The 20,939-nt window shown below is 40.3% G+C and overlaps 1 protein-coding gene across 2 annotated transcripts; it reads left to right on the top strand.

Annotated features, from left to right (window-relative positions):
* Window positions 1–1,005: 1,005 nt before the first annotated feature.
* On the top strand, window positions 1,006–20,791 carry LOC113009385 (proline-rich protein 5-like). Of its 2 annotated transcripts, XM_026147651.2 has the most exons (10): window positions 1,006–1,274; window positions 6,074–6,156; window positions 9,422–9,589; window positions 10,302–10,382; window positions 10,964–11,070; window positions 12,934–13,025; window positions 13,096–13,236; window positions 17,256–17,400; window positions 17,537–17,842; window positions 19,938–20,791. In XM_026147651.2, the coding sequence occupies exons 2-10, from the start codon at window positions 6,131–6,133 to the stop codon at window positions 20,291–20,293; spliced, it is 1,422 nt and encodes a 473-aa protein (XP_026003436.1). In that variant the 5' UTR covers window positions 1,006–1,274; window positions 6,074–6,130; the 3' UTR covers window positions 20,294–20,791. The 2 variants fall into 2 exon arrangements, with proteins under 2 accessions (XP_026003436.1, XP_026003433.1); XM_026147648.2 differs by lacking the exons at window positions 1,006–1,274; window positions 6,074–6,156 and adding an exon at window positions 7,233–7,384.
* Window positions 20,792–20,939: the final 148 nt, after the last annotated feature.

Raw genomic sequence — 20,939 nt, 5'->3', positions numbered from 1 at the left:
TGATTAGTGAACTTTGTCACTGTGGCTCTGTGTTGGGGTTTTATGCTCCAAACAACCATTAAAAAACAATCTGCCCTTGACCGGTTGACTTTGCTGTTATAAACCTGCTTCTTATTACAGGGGGAGGGGAGGGTGAGAACAAAAGATCTACCTGCATGTGAGTGTGATGCACTGTCAGTAGGAGTTGAATGCCTGCAAACAGACTGCAGTTTGCTGGATGTGAAACACTGAGCTCTGTGGTTAATGCATTGATCTGTACATTAGATATGAGTGATGCTAATGGGCCAAGGCAGTGCTGATCATGCCACATAGAAGCCAGTGTAGCTGCTGAGTAGCCTTGTCTGTCCAGTGGTGGTAAAAGCACAAATGTCCTGTAATGTTTAGCAAGCTGCTGTTGTATTAGTTTGGCTGTGAATTATTTCACTATGAATTAAACATAATGGGACTTCATAAAAAATGTTTGCAACCAGCTGACAAAGCTGATTCTAATGTGCCATAAAAAGTTGAATTAAGTTCAGGTTTCTCTTTCTTTATCAGTTGTCTGCACAAGGTGCATCTAAATGAGATCCTCTGACTTTCCTTTGTTGCCACCAACAGGTTATCGTTTTTCTTACAATAAAAAGCTATGAATATGTTTGCAAATTGATGAATTTGCAAGGCTTTTATTCATTTATTGGTTTATTTTACTTGTGGATCGACCTTCCATCTCATCTTTGCACCCCGTGCAAACTTTTCAGTGTCCCACAATCGAAGGAGTGGAATCTTTAAAAGATCAAGCCTCGGCTCTTTTCACCAGTGGCAGTACACGTGCATGCCATGTAGGCCTACCTGTAGGTGTTTTGTGTGTGTAGTTCACACTCTGGGCACACACACGCTAAATCACAAACATTTTCCATATTCTACCGACCCTTGCACACACACAGCATTTACGCACACACACCCCCACACACCAGCCTCCTCCTCCTCTCTCTTTCTCTCTCTCGGTTTCTCACTTCCTCCCTCTCTTTCTCTCTGTCGGAGAGTGACTTAAACCGCACTGACAGCTCACAGCTCACGCTGGCTGCTGTCTGATCCTCATATCGGATCTTTTTAGGATCGCGTGCGCCACCTTTACGCGCTCCTGTCTGGGCTGACAGGTTGGAAGGGTGCGCTGTTATTTCCCATCCTATGGAAATCCAGTCCTCACAGAAAAGCTGGAGTTACCGTTAGCTTTGCTACGCCATTTAAACTCAAGGAGTACTTGCTTTAATGGAGCGAGGTAGACGTCTGCAAAAGTGAGTATTACCTACTCTGACCCAAGTTAAGAAGAGGTGTTATCCACTAGCTGCTCGTGGTTTGTAACGAGAGAAGAACAAATACAATATATAGCAAGCACGTCTCAGATATTGAACTGAGCCCAATATATGTAACCCATATAATATGATATGGTATAAAATTATGGGTTCTCCTTTAAATGCTTTCCTACCAGGAGCTATCTTTACGCGCCATGGTACCCTATTTCTGCGTATTGCATATTTTAGACCCGCGCCCACGGGATGACAGGACAGCCTGTCTTGATGAGTGCATGTCAGAGCAGGATACTTCTTAAGCAAATATACACCCGTGGTTTCCTTTTTTTATATACATCAGGACCTCCAGTTTGTGGTTTGGTTTTCTACCAGAGTGGCTAGTGCAGCAGACAAACCTGCTGCAAGACCCAGACATTTATTTCAGCACTTGTCTGGTGCAAGGGTTGTAATTTCCCTGCCGTGCTGCCATTCTGCAGAAAGAAATGTGTGCCCGTGTGTGTTTGTATGTGCGTGTGCATGTGTGTATTTTCCAGTTGAAGCAGATTAAGGGTGTTAATTTTCAGCACCAGGGCCCCAGATATCTACTTAGTCCAAACTGTCTGTTGGTGAGTGAGAGTAAAGGAGGAGGCTTTATACAGAGAGAGGTCAGGCTTTAAATGAGTGGGAGAGGGCTGGTTTTGTTTCATGCAGTGCTCATGAAATACTGACCAGATGCTGAATGAAAAATGCTCTGTAGCCCTCATAACCACAATCCATGAAACCACAGTCCCTGTGCCCCAAGCAAGCCATTATACCACTCTGTATTGTGGTGCAAGAAAGAGGCAGAAGCAGACAGGAGTGCTTGCAGACCAAGGTTTAAGCCTCGGTTCATGTGTATCATTCAGTTCGGATACATTTTCAAGAGCACGGCCAAGTGTAAGTTACCAGAGCCTCTGTGAGCCATAGACAGCCATCAAAGGAAGTTGTGCCTGTTCTACTCACTGGATTTTAACCATACATTAACATTAGCAGCTCTGACACTGAAAGCGGTGACTTTCCGGCCTCCTAAGTGTTTGACCTTGATTTCTTACTGAGCGTGTGCTTCATGTAAAAATGAGTCAAAAATAAAACAATGAAAATATGATAGCTATGAAAGTCCTGCTAGTTCATATAACTGCAGCTGTCAGGCAATAAAAGATCATGGTGTATATTGCATAGCGGAAAATACAGTTTCCAGGAACTGAAGGACGAACCACTGGAGAGTGATTGCACCTGTGTTTTAATTTAAATAGGTCATGAGTACCCTGATCATGACCTGTTTCACCTAATCACCAGTATACAGTGGGGCAAAAAAAGTATTAAGTCAGCCACCGATTGTGCAAGTTCCCCCACTTAAAATGATGACAGAGGTCAGTATTTTGCACCAGAGGTACACTTCATCTGTGAGAGACAGAATGTTTAAAAAAAAATCCATGAATTCACATGGTAGGATTTGTAAAGAATTTATTCGTAAATTAGGGTGGAAAATAAGTATTTGGTCACCTCAAACAAGGAAAATCTCTGGCTCTCACAGACCTGTAACGTCTTCTGTAAGAAGCTTTTCTGTCCCCCACTCGTTACCTGTATGAATGGCACCTGTTTGAACTCATCATCTGTATAAAAGACACCTGTCCACAGCCTCAAACAGTCAGACTCCAAACTCCGCCATGGCCAAGACCAAAGAGCTTTCGAAGGACACCAGGAAAAGTATTGTAGACCTGCACCAGACTGGGAAGAGTGAATCTACAATAGGCAAGCAGCTTGGTGTGAAAAAATCAACTGTGGGAGCAATCATCAGAAAATGGAAGACATACAAGACCACTGATAGTCTCCCTCGATCTGGGGCTCCACGCAAGATCTCATCCCGTGGGGTCAAAATGATCATGAGAACGGTGAGCAAAGATCCCAGAACCACACGGGGGGACCTGGTGAATGACCTGCAGAGAGCTGGGACCAAAGTAACAAAGGTCACCATCAGTAACACACTACAACGGCAGGGAATCAAATCCCGCAGTGCCAGACGTGTTCCGCTGCTGAAGCCAGTGCATGTCCAGGCCCGTCTGAAGTTTGCCAGAGAGCACATGGATGATACAGCAGAGGATTGGGAGAATGTCATGTGGTCAGATGAAACCAAAGTAGAACTTTTTGGTATAAACTCAACTCGTCGTGTTTGGAGGAAGAAGAATACTGAGTTGCATCCCAAGAACACCATACCTACTGTGAAGCATGGGGGTGGAAACATCATGCTATGGGGCTGTTTTTCTGCCAAGGGGACAGGATGACTAATCCGTGTTAAGGACAGAATGAATGGGGCCATGTATCGTGAGATTTTGAGCCAAAACCTCCTTCCATCAGTGAGAACTTTGAAGATGAAACGAGACTGGGTCTTCCAACATGACAATGATCCAAAACACACCGCCCGGGCAACAAAGGAGTGGCTCCGTAAGAAGCATTTGAAAGTCCTGGAGTGGCCTAGCCAGTCTCCAGACCTCAACCCCATAGAAAATCTGTGGCGGGAGTTGAAAGTCCGTGTTGCTCGGCGACAGCCCCAAAACATCACTGCTCTCGAGAAGATCTGCATGGAGGAATGTGCCAAAATACCAGCTACTGTGTGTGCAAACCTGGTAAAGACCTATAGTAAACGTTTGACCTCTGTTATTGCCAACAAAGGTTATGTTACAAAGTATTGAGTTGTATTTTTGTTATTGACCAAATACTTATTTTCCACCCTGATTTACGAATAAATTCTTTACAAATCCTACCATGTGGATTCATGGATTTTTTTTTCACATTCTGTCTCTCACAGTTGAAGTGTACCTCTGGTGCAAATTACTGACCTCTGTCATCATTTTAAGTGGGGGAACTTGCACAATCGGTGGCTGACTAAATACTTTTTTGCCCCACTGTATAGGTTTGGCTAGTTTCATGTGCAGTGCAGCACATGAAACTAGCCAAACCTATATACTTTATTTATTTATTTTTCTTTGAAGCTCCATAGTGTTTTATAAAAAGATGCATAAATGTCTGTGAATAACTTTGCATTTTTATTTTTCTGGTTTTTTTTCTTTCTTCAAAGCATGCAGTAAAAATAAAGTTGCTTTGCTCAAAACTTAAAACCATTGAAACAGTTTCAGGACAGGTGAGGATAAAGCCGACTAAAGTTGACTTGTCTGATGTATCAAGTGTGACATTCTATCTGTGTGTGTGTGTGTGTGTGTGTGCGTGTGTGTGTGTGTGTGTGTGTGTGTGTGTGTGTGTGCGTGTGCGTGTGCGTGTGCGTGTGTGTGTGTGTGTGAGAGAGAGGGGGGGGGGGAGAGAAAGCAGGGGCATTTGAGTTTGCGGAAGGATCAAATGTCTGTCTCAACCACTTTACTGTAATTTGATTAGAATAGTGTGTCTGCTTCGCTAGTCAGGCGGGTATCAGTGAGTTTATCTGTCTGAGAACTGTTTTATAGTAAAGGGAAAAAGAAAGTACACCCTTTCTCAGTTCACCTGGTACTTACCAAGTTCTAGGATTATTTAAATGCAACAAATGACATGTTACACCGTGTCATTCTTTACTTAACAAAATAAAGCCAAAATGCTGAAGCTGTGTGTGGAAAAGTAAAGCACACACCATCATTAAAAACCATGTAGAATCACCTTTAGGAGCGATAACTTGATGTAATCGTTTTCTGTATGACTCTGTTAGTCTTCTGTCGTTGTGGAGGAATTTTGGCCCACTCCTCTTCACAGCGTTGCTTCAGTTCATTGAGGTTTTGTGAGCATCCGTTTATGCACAACTTCTTAAGGTTCCACCACAGCATTTCAGTTAGGTTGACTAGGCCATTGCAGTGCCTTGTCTATTTTCTTTTTTAGCCATTCTCTTGTAGATTTGCTGCTGTGCTTGGATCATTGTCCCGTTGCATGACCCAATTTCACCCAAGCTTTGGCTGCATGACAGACGGCTTCACATTTGACTCGAGAATACTTTGGCGGGAGTTCACGGTTGACTCAGTGACTACAAAGTGCCCAGGTGCTGTGGCTGCACAACAAACCCAAACCATCACCCTTCCACCGCCGTGCTTGACATTTGGTATGAGGTGTTTTCACTGATACATGTGGTGCTTTTCACTGTGGGCAGACTTCTCCACTTTAATCTTCTCGGTCTAAAGGACATTGTTCCAGATCCAGAAGTGTTGTGCTGCCATTTTCAGAGAGAAGACTTGCTCCCTTTAATCCTTCCCAACAAGCCACACTTGTTAAGTCTTTTTTATTTATTTTTTTTAACTTGCACTGTCATGAACTTTAACATTTAACATGCTACATGAGGCCTTTAGAGTCTCACTGCATGTAGCTCTTGGGTTCTTTGTGGCTTCTCTAAGCATTTCACAGTCTGACATTGGGGGAAATTTGCTGGGACGTCCACTCCAGGGAACGACTATCTGGCAGCTATCTCGATTGTTTTCGACTTGTGAATAATCTTTCTTACTGCAGAATTTTGGACTTTGGAATATTATGTTACTGTAACAAAAAACTCTGTAACAAGTTTAAATATTTCAGGGAGTGAAACGAAAACAACTGTTAGTGTTTTCCTCTGTGTTCTCTTGCTGTGACATGTCAATATGTGCTCTGTGATAAAGATGTGTTTACTGAGGTTTCATTAAATTAAAACTGAATGCAGTTTTCTAATTTTTACAGAAGTTAAGTGGCTTAAAAGTCACTGATATTAGCTGACAAAATATATATTTGTTACCTAATAATCCTAATAATGTTTCCTTTTTCAGATGTTGATTCTTCAGTGGCAGTTTCAGGGTGGTTGCTAGCCATCTGTCGAGACTAACATGGAACGAGAGGGCTCATTTAGAAGGTAAGCATACACACACACACACACACACACACACACACACACACACACACACACACACACACACACACACACACACACACACACAGAGAGAGACACACACTTCACCAGCAAGTCCTATTCACTACACAGAGTTCCATTTTTTCCATCCTTTGAGACACACAAATGTTGATCAAAGTGAAAAACACACACACATTCCTGAGTGACCTCATTCATGCTTTCACTCATTCAAACATCCCCATTGTTTAGTAATCAGAGGGCAGCTATTTGTCGTTAAACTCGTCCTGTTGATTTAGTGCCAAAAAAAAAAGTTTTTTACTTCCAAGTTATGTCAGCATCCTTTCGTTTATAAAGTAAATACCTTTTCCCATTAGAACAATACACACCATGTGTAGTTAAGTTGTTATTGTGAGCCTCACCATTGTGTTTTATCTTCTGCATCATCCATTTTTCAGGAGGAAGCTTTTGGCTCAAGCGTGTATAGATTCAATTTCGCTCTTTCAGAGGTGCAGCTCTGAACTTAAACTTAAAAAGTCGTCCTGACTTTGACATGAACTCTGCACAGGGATGTGTGCTGTCTTTTTGCATGTGTGACTGAGCCCAGGGCTCCAGTTTCTTGCTCTGACCCATTTATGCAGAGCTGAACTAAGATTCAGGTTGACAGATGGACCAACAGCAACTATACCTTCCATCTCCTTTTCCTTATTTATTTATACTCGGCTCAGATTTTCCATTCCTTTTTTTCTCGTGAGCTTTCGCACTTCCTTAAAATTCTTTTCATATCAGTGTGTCCGCTGATTACCGATCATTCAGTATGGAGAATACCAAAAATACTGAAGGTTCAATATTAAATAAATAGAGTCATTAGTCTGTATTTACAGCTTGACTACAGCTTCTCCCACACTCTGGGAGGCAAGTGGAAGGTAAAGCGAAATCTGTGTCACCTTTAAATCCTTCCTCTCCCTCTTGGCACCATTCGAACCTCAAAGGGTTCCTTTGTTCGCCTGACACAAAAGCTCACAGGGTCACATGCTGACCAACTGGCACAGACTGGCAAAGGGAGAAAAAGAAGGAGAGCGGTAAAGTGGGAGAGAGGAGTGGGTAGAGAAGAGCACAAAGGGTGACGGTGGGAGAGAGGGAAAGTGAAAGGATATGAGAAGAGACAGAGACAGGCCTTGTTTCATCTCACAGTCATGGAGTGGGGATATGTGGTACCTTTTCAGTTGCTAGAGTAAGTACAATACCTGCAAGTATATTTGAGGGTTTTCATATTTGCTAAACAGTGACTGCCATTTAAAGGTGTTTTTAAAATTTTTGATTCACCTGTAAATTCAGAAGTGATTGAGTAAATGTTTGATAGACATTACCCAAAAATGGACATGTGCACTTTGTTTGTTTGTTGGGTTAATTTACTAAAATTTCAGTATAATTAAAATCCAAATATTAACACTTTCATTTGCAGAAAAAGACTCACTCTTACTATCTCTAAAGCGCCTTTTCCTCTTCATCTACCTCTTTGTACACTCCTCCCACCCTTCTTTTATCTTTGTAATGTCTGTGGTTTCAATCTCTGCTTCTTCTTTTTTTTTTACTGTCAACGTGCTTTGTTTGCTTTTTCTGCACCTGATCCGGCATGTGTTATATACCTTTATCCACACCCTGTTTCTTACTCTCTTTTTGAGCTTCTTACTCCCAGGTCTTTCCCCACTCTGTCCTCCCTGTTTATTTTTATCCTGTTTGACTGGCACCCATCTCTTTGCTCAGTGTTTGAAAAGCAGTATCGTTCCCAAGCTAGTGTAAACATTAACAGATGGCTAATAAAAAGCAATCACCTGTTATTAAATGCTAATTTTGAAAGCCATCAAAATCTGGAATATGACTGAAGTGTATTTGCACACCAGCTGATACTTTCATATATTTCCCCCCCTTTGTGTAGCAAAGTAACATTTTACAGTATAATAGCTTTTAATTTGCATATGCCAAAATGAAGATCATACATGTGTTTGTATTTGTAATATATAACATAGCTGCTACATTTTCAGTCCAGTCCTTGTACCTGGCTATTTTCAGTGGATTGTTTTTATTAAGCTTCTTAACAAAGTATGATCTATAAAGTATTCAAGCATAAAAAAAAGTAGTCTAACTTAAAGGGTGAACCAGTGTTGGGTCTGTATATATATATAACAGGTGTATTAGCAAAGAACCAATTTTAAATGACATCTTTAGGCACTTTTTTACTAACAGCTTGTCACACATGCACATAATTCGGTTCAATTTCTTTACTTGAATCTACGAAAAAGGCCAAATATGACACAGTTTGACAGGCATGAAATAATATTCCATAGTATTCCCAAACACCTGGTAGCTGAAAACATATCTTGGCACAGTGTGCAGTGTCTCCTGAGGAAATGGGACAAATGGATGATGAAAGACAAAGTGGCAGGCCTAAAACGTATCTACAGCCAATGAACTGCACTTGAAAGTAATGTCCTTAAAAAATATGGAAAAAAAAAAAGACGTGACACAGGAGCAGAGAAGTGCATCTGACCTTTCAGTTGATCTGTCTGCAATTCACTGAAACCTCATCCAAAATCTTTTCATGTAAAGGTTGGCTGTAAAGAAGCCATTCTTCTGGAAGGGAAAGGGAAAAAGGCTGAGGAATGCCAAATTGCACAAGAACTGGACTAAAAATCAGTTTGACTTTTTTGGTGGAGGTGGTTAGGAGCGACAGTGAGTGTCTACATCCAGCTGCAAAACGCGGTGGAAGCTCTGTCATGATTAGGGGGTGCATTTCAGCCAGCGGTGTTGGAGATGATGTCAAAGCTGATGGAATTATGAACGAAGAAAAGTACCATCGGATTTTGATCCAACATGTAATACCACCTGGAAAATTGGCAACAGTTCTTTGGCACAATGGTGATTGCAAATACACTGCAAATGCAGTAAAAGCAAACCTGGACAGGAAAACACACAAGGGAACATTTTTGGTCATGGACTGAAGAAATCTTTCCTAAGAGAGTTCACACCAAATATTGACTTCCAGGCTTGTTAGAACTGTACAAACTTATATATCGTATAAATGGTTGTACATTCAAGTGTAAATTGTTGCATCTATTTCCCATTTTTCCAGCAATATTTGAGGAAATGAAATTAATTCATTTAGATGACCTTTACAAATAAGGCTTTTCACATCATCTTTTCCAGTACACGTAAGAAATGAAAGTTGGTGCTTACAAGCATTTTCTCTTTCTTCCTGTTGGCTTTCAAGGAGCCTCCATAATAAACTGAGGTTGGGGACCGGCTCGTCCTCCAGTCTGACTGACCTCTCCCAGGCAAAGACCCCAACAGGAGGTGGGGAGAAGGGAGGAACAGAGGAGAGCAGCAGAGACAAAGGGACCCAGCAGAGGAGGGCCGGGGCTAACGCCACCTGGAACAGGTTAGCCCTGTTTATTATAACCAATGTCAGTTTATATTTTAGTGAATACTTTATTTTGTTAATGGATAAGCCATCACACATTTTTACATGAACAAGTGCTTGTGCGTGTGTTTCCTTTACTAGTGGGAAGCTCTGTCAGTGCTGTTGTCCATGCTATGAATAGGACAGTCTCCTTTCACATACACATGAAAATACATATACGCACATGGACATCAGCTCTTTCTGCCTGCCTTCTTCCCTCAGGGTCCATCACTACCACACTTTATTTCCATCCATCCATCCCTTCCTCACTCCCTCCTCCTTTTTTCCCATTCTGCCTCGCAGGTTTCTTTCTTCTTTGGATTTCTTTCTTCTCACTCTTTTGTATGGTTGTTTCTAACGGTGTTTCTGCTTTATTCAACACTAAACAGCACAGAGTAGAAAGCAAGAGCTGTCAGTTTGCTGGGTGGCTGAAAGGCTATGTGAACAAATTAAACTGGACACAAACCTTCAGTCAAAAAAGTTCATGCCCGTCTCACTGTAGTATGTTTTACCTTTCTGATGGCCTTCCTTTGGTAAAGAAACCTTTTCAAAGTTTATTTTTAACCAGTTCTTTTGAGGTGGCTTCAAGAGCTCACCGATTGTTCAAACGGCACAATTAAAATAAAATGAATGCATGTATCTGTGTCACTCTTTCTAAATGCATTTCACCTCTCCGTGTGTTTATTTCTAGCATCCACAATGCAGTAATCTCAGTTTTTCAGAGGAAGGATCTGGGAGAAAATGAACTCTACAATCTGAATGAAGGTGTCAGGTTAGCTGTCTAGTTTTATGTCTCTTGCTGGCCTTTACACCAGTACCCTGAACTTTTAGCTGATTTGTATTTTAGAATATTTGATTAAATTATCACTGCTAAAGCTTTGATTTCCCATCTTACCTTACTGCAGCAGAATATTTCTTACTTGAAACATATATAAACATGCTTACAAGTTAACACAGGCATGTTATACTGTTCATAAATTGGATTTACCTTAAAATTGCTTTAAAGAAGAGACACTGTAACCTTGAAATTAGATGGAAATGCAGCATCTGTCATTTTAGTGTATTTAATCACACAGTGTTTGTTCTTTGAGCTGCTGATGTTCAATCATGATACTGAGCCAGTGCTAGCCTTTGCTAACTGTGGAAAGTTTTATTGAAATTTCCAGATGTTATGCATGCAGTGTGAGCAGCATCTTTTCTCATTTCCTGAGTCTGATGTTCCGTAAACACAGCATTCTGCAAACTCATTACGTCTGGTTCATTTCCAAGGAGGTATCGCTGATGATGTGTGACTGTAAGCATATCGCTTCATGTCCAGTATCCACTCATGTGCTGTTATTATAACCATTGCAGGCAACTGCTTAAGACTGAGCTGGGCTCCTTCTTTACTGAGTACCTTCAGAACCAGCTGCTCACCAAAGGAATGGTTATTCTGAGGGACAAGATTCGCTTCTATGAAGGTAAACACAAATTATTGAGAAAATAGACAGAAAGTGGGACGTATATACAGAGTGAGAAATTTGAACCTTTATTTCTATGATGGTATATCATGTTTTGAATAAAGAAATGGCTGCCAGAGACTGGTGTTTAAACAGTTTGATTACAAGCTTAAAATATAGACATAAAAGGGTAAAAATAAAATCAGGGTTGTCCCTTTAACCTTATAAAATATTTCTTTAAAGCGGTCAGATGTCAGAGCAAATTTACATGGATAAAATCTCTAAATATGCAAGTTCGTAAGTTTTTAGTTTGGATAAGAATGGCACAAACACAGGTTTTCAGGGAAATTGAAAAAAAGCACCCAATAAAAGAGCTACAGGCTCTGTAGGCTTCATATTGAATGTTAAAGTTCATCACATTATGATTTGTTTGGAAGGAAAAAGTCCCTTGGTAGCACAGCTTAGGTTTGCAAAGTTGTATCTGAACAAACCACATGACTTCTGGAACAGTGGAGATGTTTGGAGATAATGCACTTCGCCATGTTTGGAGAAAACCAAACACAGCATATCAGCACAAGCACATCATACTAACTGTGAAGCACGGTGGTGGAGGCGTGATGATTTGGGCTTGTTTTGCAGCCACAGGACCAGGACCAGGAGTTGACCATTAACTGTGAGGTCATCTGTTCAACAGACAGCTAAAGCTTAGACAAAAGTGATCCAGAGTACAGCAACAAATCTGCAAAAGAAAAGAATCAAATTGTTGTAATGATCCACTCAGAGCCCTTTTTTTTCTTTTAAACATTTTATTTATTTTTAACAGCAGAGTGTCCTGCAAAACCTTTTTTTTTCCATATGACTGTACATGTCTAAAGCTCTGATATATCAGAGCCAATTACCAGGGAGAAACTCAACAAAAGAGCAAGTTCAGAAATATTAATCTAAAGACTGCAAAAATGTGTATTAGCTGGACGTTTAACAACCTTTCGTGTCATCTAGGTTACTTATTTGCAGAGATATTTTTTCACCACGGTAAAAAAATTCTACAAAATTCTTTGCTGAGTCTTTAGTTTCAACTCCTTTGTTCATAGCCGACAAAGCCTTCTGGCTTTGATGAGGTGTTCACACTACCAGTAGTTTGTTTCAGGGGAAGTCCGAGATTAGTGTTTTATCTTAACATGACACAAGTCTAGTCTCTAATGGTTTCAAACAGGGCCAAATAATAACTTACTAAAGAAATTTCTAGATGCAGAGGTAACTGCATTAGTTAAATATTACTTTGACTGGTAAGATCGTGGCATTTTTCTGCACAAGGACACACAGAAACACACACTGATGCACACACACAGGTAGAGTGAGAGAAAGGTATTTTGTACTGTGGTAAATGTGTGACCTTTATTTGAAGCACTGCTGAATTGATATAACGCACACACTCTGATGGTGACAGATTTGTGTGACAGAACCGTCATCACAAAACCAGACAGGAAGCGATCCTTTACGTCAATAAGTAAGAAGGTTTGCGTGTGTGTGTGTGTGTGTGCATATGCAGAAAAATGTCCCACCAGAAATAAAAGAACAAAGCTGTAAAGTTGCTATCTGGATTATCAGATCTGTTTTTTATAGGTCAATAAGTATTTTTGCAATGACACATTTTTTTAATCTTCTGCCTCTGAACTCTGCCCTTGTGTCAAACAATGAAGCCGTGATTATAGTTCAAACCTTGAGCTTGAATTCAAGGACTCCAACAACAGTATTACATTAACTATTTGGAAACTACAGCCACTTTTATGCATAGTCCTTTAAGCATGCTTTCCACAATCCCAATATCTTTTTCCTACATCAGTCTTGATACTTTTATAACTGATCTGCCTGGTTGTATCGCAGGTCAAAAGTTGTTGGATTCTCTGGCTGACACGTGGGACTTCTTCTTCTGTGACGTTCTGTCCATGCTGCAGGCCATCTTCTATCCTGTACAGGTACACATTCTTGCAAACAAGTACTCCAATTAAAGGCCTTCATCACATTGAAACGTGTATATATCATCAGGGAAAGGAGCCATCAGTCCGTCAGCTGGCTCTCCTTCACTTCAGGAACACCATCACCCTCAACCTTAAACTAGACGAGGCGCTCTCTCGGCCCCGGGCCCGAGTTCCTCCCTCCATCATACAGATGCTACTAATACTACAGGTGAGCACACTTTTGTGGTCTGCCTCTCCCATCGTCTTCGTCTGATAATCTCTCGTGCTATCTCTTATATCAGTGTGCACCATTTAACACTGATATCCATGACTTGATGACTGTGACATGAGAGAACAGGGTAAATGGCAACAGATGAGTGGAATGAGTGAGGTGGATCCAGGTACAGACACAGATGAGGAGCCAAACTGAGCTTAAGGAAAAGTGAGCCTTTATTTTGGGGCTGACACTCACAGCCAAGAAGCAAGACAAAATCAGGGAAAATCTAAACTTAAACTGGGAAACAATAACTAAGACTTTCACTATGACTTTGAGAATGAAAACCATGACAGGATGTGGGGTAGGTAGCACAGACGACGCAACAGTGAACAAAGGGAGACGGAGGACTTAAATACACACATGAGGTGATCAGGAGAAGTGGAGACACATGAGGACACAGCTAACTCGAATGAAACATAATGACAACACAGGGGAGAGTAACACTGGACACACTAACACGAGACACGGACCTTCAAGGTAAAACAGGAAACATGACAGGCACAGACTAGACACTGAACTAAACCTATGAACAAAACTCTTAACTAGAATAACACTGAAACTTAGGATTATAATGTTCAAAACAGGACAACTAAAGACTTAGAAAATAAACCATAAAATAGAAAAAAACACCAAAATACAAGAAACTGAAAAAAGTGGGTCAAAATGACCCAGAACCAACAGGCAAGTGTGCTTGGTTACACCCTTATCGACCACTTAGCGCTAACAGGAGGACAGACATTTGTTTAGAACTCTTAAAGATGTCGAAGAAGCAAGCTCCTTTAAGCAATTACTTTGGTGTTCCTCCACCTCCAAAGAAATGTCAGGAGTCCGAACCGCAAAAGAAGTGCGTATTCTCGGAAAAGTGGTTTCAGGAGGTGAGCTGGTTTCAAACAAATGATGAACGCACATATATGCATAATATGCCGTGAAAATCCCACTCTAGCAGATAAAAACAGTGCCTTTTATATTACATTAAAGGCACTGTTTTTGTCCACTTTCCCGAGAATACGCACTTCTTTTGCGGTTCGGACTCTTTCTGACATTTCTTTGGAGGTGGAGGAACACCAAAGTAATTGCTTAAAGGAGGTTGTTTCTTCGACATCTTTAAGAGTTCTAAACAAATGTCTGTCCTCCTCCTGAAAATCTTATGTACGCAAACGCGCATTGCAACTTCTTATCTGGTGCGCGTCTTTTATTTTGAAAGCGCACCTGCAGACCACTTATGTGCACCCCTGTTAATAGACCACACATTTAAACCAGCCACACTTTAAACTTTAACAACATCTAAATTAATTTTTTTTAAGTCATGCATCATAGAGTTGATATGAGAAGAGGATTTGCTAAAGCATTTAATTGTACCAAACTGTAAATGTGCTTTTTAATGCCCCTATGTCGTGCTAACAAGCTAACATACTAGTCTGGGGATTGACTCACTTTTGGAGCGTTGCAGTGCTTCTCAAGTAGGCCCAGAAAATATGGGTGTGTCTTGTAACTGAGGTAGCCATGTGAGCTTTCCTCTTCTGTCACCTATTGGTTTTTATTTTACTTTGTCTCTTCTTCATAACTTAACAATGTTTCATCAGCCTGTAAAAAATTGTTAAAAGGAAATCAGCTAAAAACAGTCCCCTTGATTACACACAAAGATAAAAGTGTCAAAGAGTGACTAATTCTCAGAAGGATACAGAGGAGACCAGATGAATACCATGAAAAATGTAGGTGTTGCTTAAGTAACAACAGCTGTGGTACTTTCTCTGAATTTTGACATGGTTGGAATATGTTAAAATCAAGTAAAATAGAATAAAATAAGACTAGTGTGTGGGCCATTTTTAGATATTTTACCCATCTACCAAATCTTTTAACTTAAAAGCACTTGGTACAAAGATTCCTGAGAGGTACTAGTCACAGATAAGCTGTGGTCCTGGTAGTGCATGACAGTGGGTTTACTCAGTGTTGTAGAGGATGCAGAATGGGGTTGTTTCTGTTTGGCTTAGCTTGGACATTATTATGATGACTAATTGACCCAAATCTGGTCCTTCCAGATTCAGACTGAGAGGGCAAGACGAGACGAAAATAGAAAGCACAATTTATTTATTCCCTTCTTTTATTCATTGTGCACAGATATACTGCAGAGTTATTTTAGTTTGCACACAGCGAATATCAACAGAGAGCAAAGCGGGAGAAAAAGATGACAGGTAGACAAAAAGAAGGAAGGAAGTAGGGCAGCTAAGAAAAAGGCTGTTTGTAAGAGAGGTAAAATTTGGCACTGAAATAATGCAGTTTTTGCTAATTCCTCAATTCATCTGTTCGTAATTTCCCTTTCATTCTGTTAAGCCTCTGTGACGCCAGTTCACTGAAGTCTGTGCTATTTATGTGGTTTGTTTCTGTGCTGTGGTTTTCGTGCATGGGCTTAACAATTTAGAATATTGAAACTTCACTGATCTATCCCTTGTCATTCTGAGATATTGCAGTGAGGTCTGGAGCCACATGTGTCTCATGTGTTTCATGAACAATGTTGTGGAAGTAAATTTGAACTACATCCAACTGTAGAGCAGCAGTTTGGCTTTAACTGAACAGAAACACAAAATCGGAAACTTTCAAACAGCAGAAGTACTTTTGTGTTAAAGATGATTTATATCTGTGGATCAAATGACTGTGTGGTGTAAAAGATCCACTGTGCAGTTCCTCTCCGCTCGAACTTTCTTTTAGCTCATTGTTTTCACTACCATCAAGATCATCATAATACAGATTTTCAACTTTTTGTTCAGCTGCAAAAGCCGGATCTACTAAATATTGATTTAATTTCTTTTTCTGTGGTGCCCAAATGTATGCACCTGCCTGATTTTGTTTGAACAATTATTGCACACTTTCTGTAAATCCATTAAACTTAATTTCATTTCTCAAATATCACTGTGTGTGTTTCCTATATGATATATTTAACTGACATTTTTTATTGTAACAACCAACAATTCATTTATGATTCATTAATGTTGAATTGTCTGCTCTAACTGCTCTATTCCCATGTTGTTGCAGTATATTAATGGCTAACATTGTACTGTGGATGGATTGTCTCAGTTGTTCTCCTGACTGAAGTTTACAGTCCGTTTAAAGCATGCTGCGTTGCGATTGCATTTGTCCCCAACCATCGGGAACTCTCCCATTAACTTTTATTGAGTGGAAAATAGTTAGTATTCATCCTCCAGCTTCACTGTGTTTATATTATGCTAACATAGCCATGTCGCTAGCAATCACATCCTTATATACCAGCTAGCCCAACTACAGTAACCCTACAAAAGTCACTGCTTGTTTAGTTTTTTTTGTATTTGTTTATGTTGGAAGTGATAGCAGAGCTGTACGTTTTAATTTTTTCAGAAATCTGTCAGTCAGAACATGCTATATCATGTTTAGGTGGAAACTAGCGAGCTAACTTCCTGCTAACTTCTAACTCTGTTAAATTTAATAAATCCTGTTTTGATGGATGCCTGGGTATTTAAACAATTATTGCACGCTTTCTGTAAATCCAATAAACTTCATTTCACTTCTCAAATATCACTGTGTGTGTCTCCTATATGATATATTTAACTGACATTTTTTATTGTAACAACCAACGATTTATACAGAAAAATAATGACTATTAACAAGGTTGCCCAAACCTTTGCATCCCACTGTATATGTTTATACAAGGCTAACATTCACACCAAATTGATTCTGCTATATTTAATGTGTTCTTTTCGGCCTAGCCTCTAAAGACATACATGTTTTGAACTGAAAAAAGGTTTATCAGAGATCTTTCACAGTAACTGGCAGAGTGTTTGATAAAATCACAGAAAGCCAAATAGAGAACTTTCTCTTTCCCCGGTTTTTTCTTTTTTTGCTGCTTCTAAAGTTTCCATTAGTGCCAGCCAACACACTGCAATTACCAGCTAAGACAAACTTGTGTTTTTTATGTGTATGTTTGTGTTCCTTTGATCCAGGGTGTCCATGAGTCTAAAGGTGTAACAGATGATTACCTGCGCCTTGAAGCTCTCATCCAGAAGGTGGTCTCTCCTTACCTCGGCACTCATGGCTTATATTCCAGGGATGAATCCTCCAGTATGCACTGTTCTTCCTGTCTGTTGGGTAAGTGTGTGCTTGTGTGTACTTGAAAAACTCACAAATTCCATTTTAATTCAGGCTTTCTGTGGTTTTTGCGGAATGTTTGCAATTCTAAACTAATAAGGTTTCTCTTTCTGCTTCTCTCTTTTGTCTTCGTTAGAAAAACGCCTACAGTACTCCTGGTCCTCCAAACTAAGCAGTCCTCCTGTTGTCAAAAACCCAGTGGTCCGCTCTAAGAGCTACAATGTTCCCATGCTAACCCCTGTAGTAGAGTATGACATAGATTCCTCCTCAGGGAGCGGCACAGGCATCAGGCGGCATTCGGTATGTGAGATGACGTCTTGCGTGGAGGAAAGCATCCCTAAGACAAAGTCCACCATAAGTGCCCCTGACAACAACAGTAACACCAGCACTTCGAGCCTCGCCAATCACTCCTCAGCTTCCACCACCTCTGCTTCACTTTCAGGTAGGACTATATGGCTAGAGTTAATGAATCCCTTTAAAAAGACAGTGGAACTCAAAAGTAAATATACGTGTTTTTCCTCAGCTGTGCAGCGCTATTCATCTGTCTAAATTATAGATGAGTACATATGAAAAAAACTCCACAACCCAATCAAAGTTTGGGATTTTTTTTCATGATTTCCTGAAAGATTTCTTGACTTGGATAAGTGGAAGATGCATGGATGGATCAGTGGTTCCTTGACAGAGACTGACAGTTTTTTATATGTATTTTTGACAGATTAAAAATAAGTGTTAGTGTTTTCCAATGCATTAATACAAGTGATATTTACCTTTAATTTGGGTTAAAAAAAAATTAATTAATACGTACATTTTGATTCTTACTAAACTAGGAGTAACACTTCTTCTGCACAAAAAATATTACAAAACTGAATGGATTTTGGTTTTGAAGTGGAGCAACATTTTAATTTATCGGGTTAACCAGATTAGCCAGAATCCAAGATGTAAGTGAGAGATAAGTTTTCAAGAATGCAGGCAGAGTGGAGATTTCAGGCCATAATGCACAGACTTGCATTTGGAGAAAACCTGTGAAATGCTGTGCCAGGACCTTAAGAGAGCTGTGCATAAGTGAATCTCAACAAACCTCAAAGAACTGAAGCAGCACATGTGCATTTTGGTTTATTTCTGTTAAATAAATGTGTTGCTGTTCAGTTGAGGTTGTGTCTGAGGTCCTGGTAGGAACCTGATATATTTTCTTATTATGTCCTGGTATTTAAAACCTTAGAATTGACAGGGGATGTACTTTATTTTTACAATGACTGTCGATTACTGGAAGGGAGTAGTACTGAATACATTTATGAATTTTGAAATGAGCATGGTGATGTTGAAAAACAGAAGTGACAAAAAATAGAGAATTAGGAATAGCTTATATTACCAAGAAAAAAGGAAACAGAGACAAATCTTCCTTATTTCTTCTTCGTTGTCGTCTTCTTTTAACTAGTCTCGCTTTAGTAGTCATCAAAGGGTAATCTGCCTCCATCTCACCCTGTCCCTGGCATCTTCCTCTGTCACACCAACCTTCTGCATGTTCTCCTTTTGCTACATCCATGAACTTTCTATGTGGTCTTTCTTTTTTCCTCCTGCCTACCAGTTCCTCTTCAACGTCCTTTGTTCAATATATCCTCTGTTCCTCCTCTGTACACGTCCAAAGCATCTTCTGCCTCTCTCTGCCATTCTCTTCGTCACCTCTCTTATACACTGTCTATGACTTTGGATGGGTGACTCTAGCTATTTAAACTCATATAACTTCACTATCACTACTTTTTTCAGCTTTTTTGTTACACCCGTCTCCCTCTCATTCTCACACATGTATTCTGTTTTGCTTCCACTGACTTTGATTCCTCTTCTCTCCAGAGCATGCTTCCACCTCTCCAGGCTCTCTTCCAACTGCTCCCTACTCTCACTACAAATCACAGTGTCCTCTGTAAACGTCATGATGTATGGAGACTCCTGCCTAACCTCATCTGTCAGCCTGTCTACCATCATTGCAAACAAGAAGTGGCTGAGAGCCAATCACTGATGTAATCCCAGCTCCACCTTGAACCCATCAGTCTTTCCTTCTGCACACCTCACACACTGTCTTGCTCTCCTCATGCATGTCTAGCACCAGCCTCAGATTCTTCCATTTGTTACAATTTTACAGAAATATAAAGAAATGGAGTGAGATTTAATTGCCGTATTCTTGAAAAAGTAGGATGCATGCTGTGTAGGTTTTTCACATTAAGGTCAAACTATATTATGTTACGAAATCTCTCAGAGCTGTGAGACAGACTGTGGTTTGAGATGTTTAGTGAGGTTAAAAGGCAACATGCTCTGCAGAGGCAGCAGTGTAAATCCTGAAATCACTGGAGTTATCTGGTGATGTTTCTACCATCCCATGATGCATCTGCTATACAGTGAAATCTAGACAGAAATGCTTAATATTGGCACAGCTTTATTATTGGAATCTTTGATCCAAATGTATTTTTTGCTAACAAGCTACAGTACAGAAACGTAGAGGAAAATCAGTTTCACCTCCAAAAGTTTTGCTTTACTTTGTGCAGACGGTGCAACCTCCAGCCAGAAACTCCGAACCATAGGTGCTGGAAGCCAAGCAGCTCCCCACCCTACCCAGCGTCAGCAACACTCCCCTAGCATCTTCCCCGAGCCTTCCCCAGACGAGGACACACATTGCACTGGCTCGCTGGAGTTCGACTCTTCCTCCTCCTCCAAGGTTCTGGCTCAGGACACCAGCTCTGGTCCCAGTCCTTCTTCCAGTCCGGAGATGATGATGGATCACATGATGGAAGATTCTCTGGACTCGGAGATGGAGCTTGATGGGATCTTCCTGAACTTCTCAAAACAATCTTCAGGAGGATCAGCGGACACCAGAGACAGCAGCAAGGAGAGTGTGGCATGACACACAGACCAATGTGTGTGCGTGTGTGGATGTGTGCAAACTTCACCTGTGTGATGCAGGTCTGAGCCACGACTGACATTCCTCAAACTGCTGTTTTCTAGAGACTCTAGATCTTCAGGGAATCTTTAAAACTGGATTATTTTTCTGTGTCTTGTGCTTTTTCACTAAAATCAAGTCTAATTTTATGATGCCTTTTGTAATATTTCATTGTAGTTAGTTAGAAACATCGACACTGGCCCCTGTGGGGAGATTTATATTATTCATTCACATTCAAACTAAACAATCACAAAATAAAACTATAAATGAAAACATGGAAAACACATAAAACACAGCAAAAGGGCAGAAGCATGAAAAACGTGGAGATACTTTTTGAAAAGCTTGGACAGTCAAACTCAAACTTCTAACATTTCATATGTTTTGGAAAACTACCATGTTTGACAAACAATGCAAATCATATTTTATTAAATTACTATTAAAATACTCATTTGATTTTAACAATTTTTTTTGTCTCTGTTTCAAATTAAGACTTAAACTGGTGGGAACTCTTTCCAAAAGAGGCTTAAGCTACAGTCAAGTAAACCACTTATTTCTAGTACATCTAAATGCTGTGCTTTTGGGCTGTTCTACATCGGTGACAGTTTTTCTA

This window comes from Astatotilapia calliptera, chromosome 17 (genome assembly GCF_964374335.1).
Source record: "Astatotilapia calliptera chromosome 17, fAstCal68.1, whole genome shotgun sequence".
Classification (NCBI taxonomy): Eukaryota; Metazoa; Chordata; class Actinopteri; order Cichliformes; family Cichlidae; genus Astatotilapia; species Astatotilapia calliptera.
The sequence above is the reverse complement of the archived record's forward strand: the minus strand, read 5'-3'. Positions and strand labels throughout refer to the sequence as shown.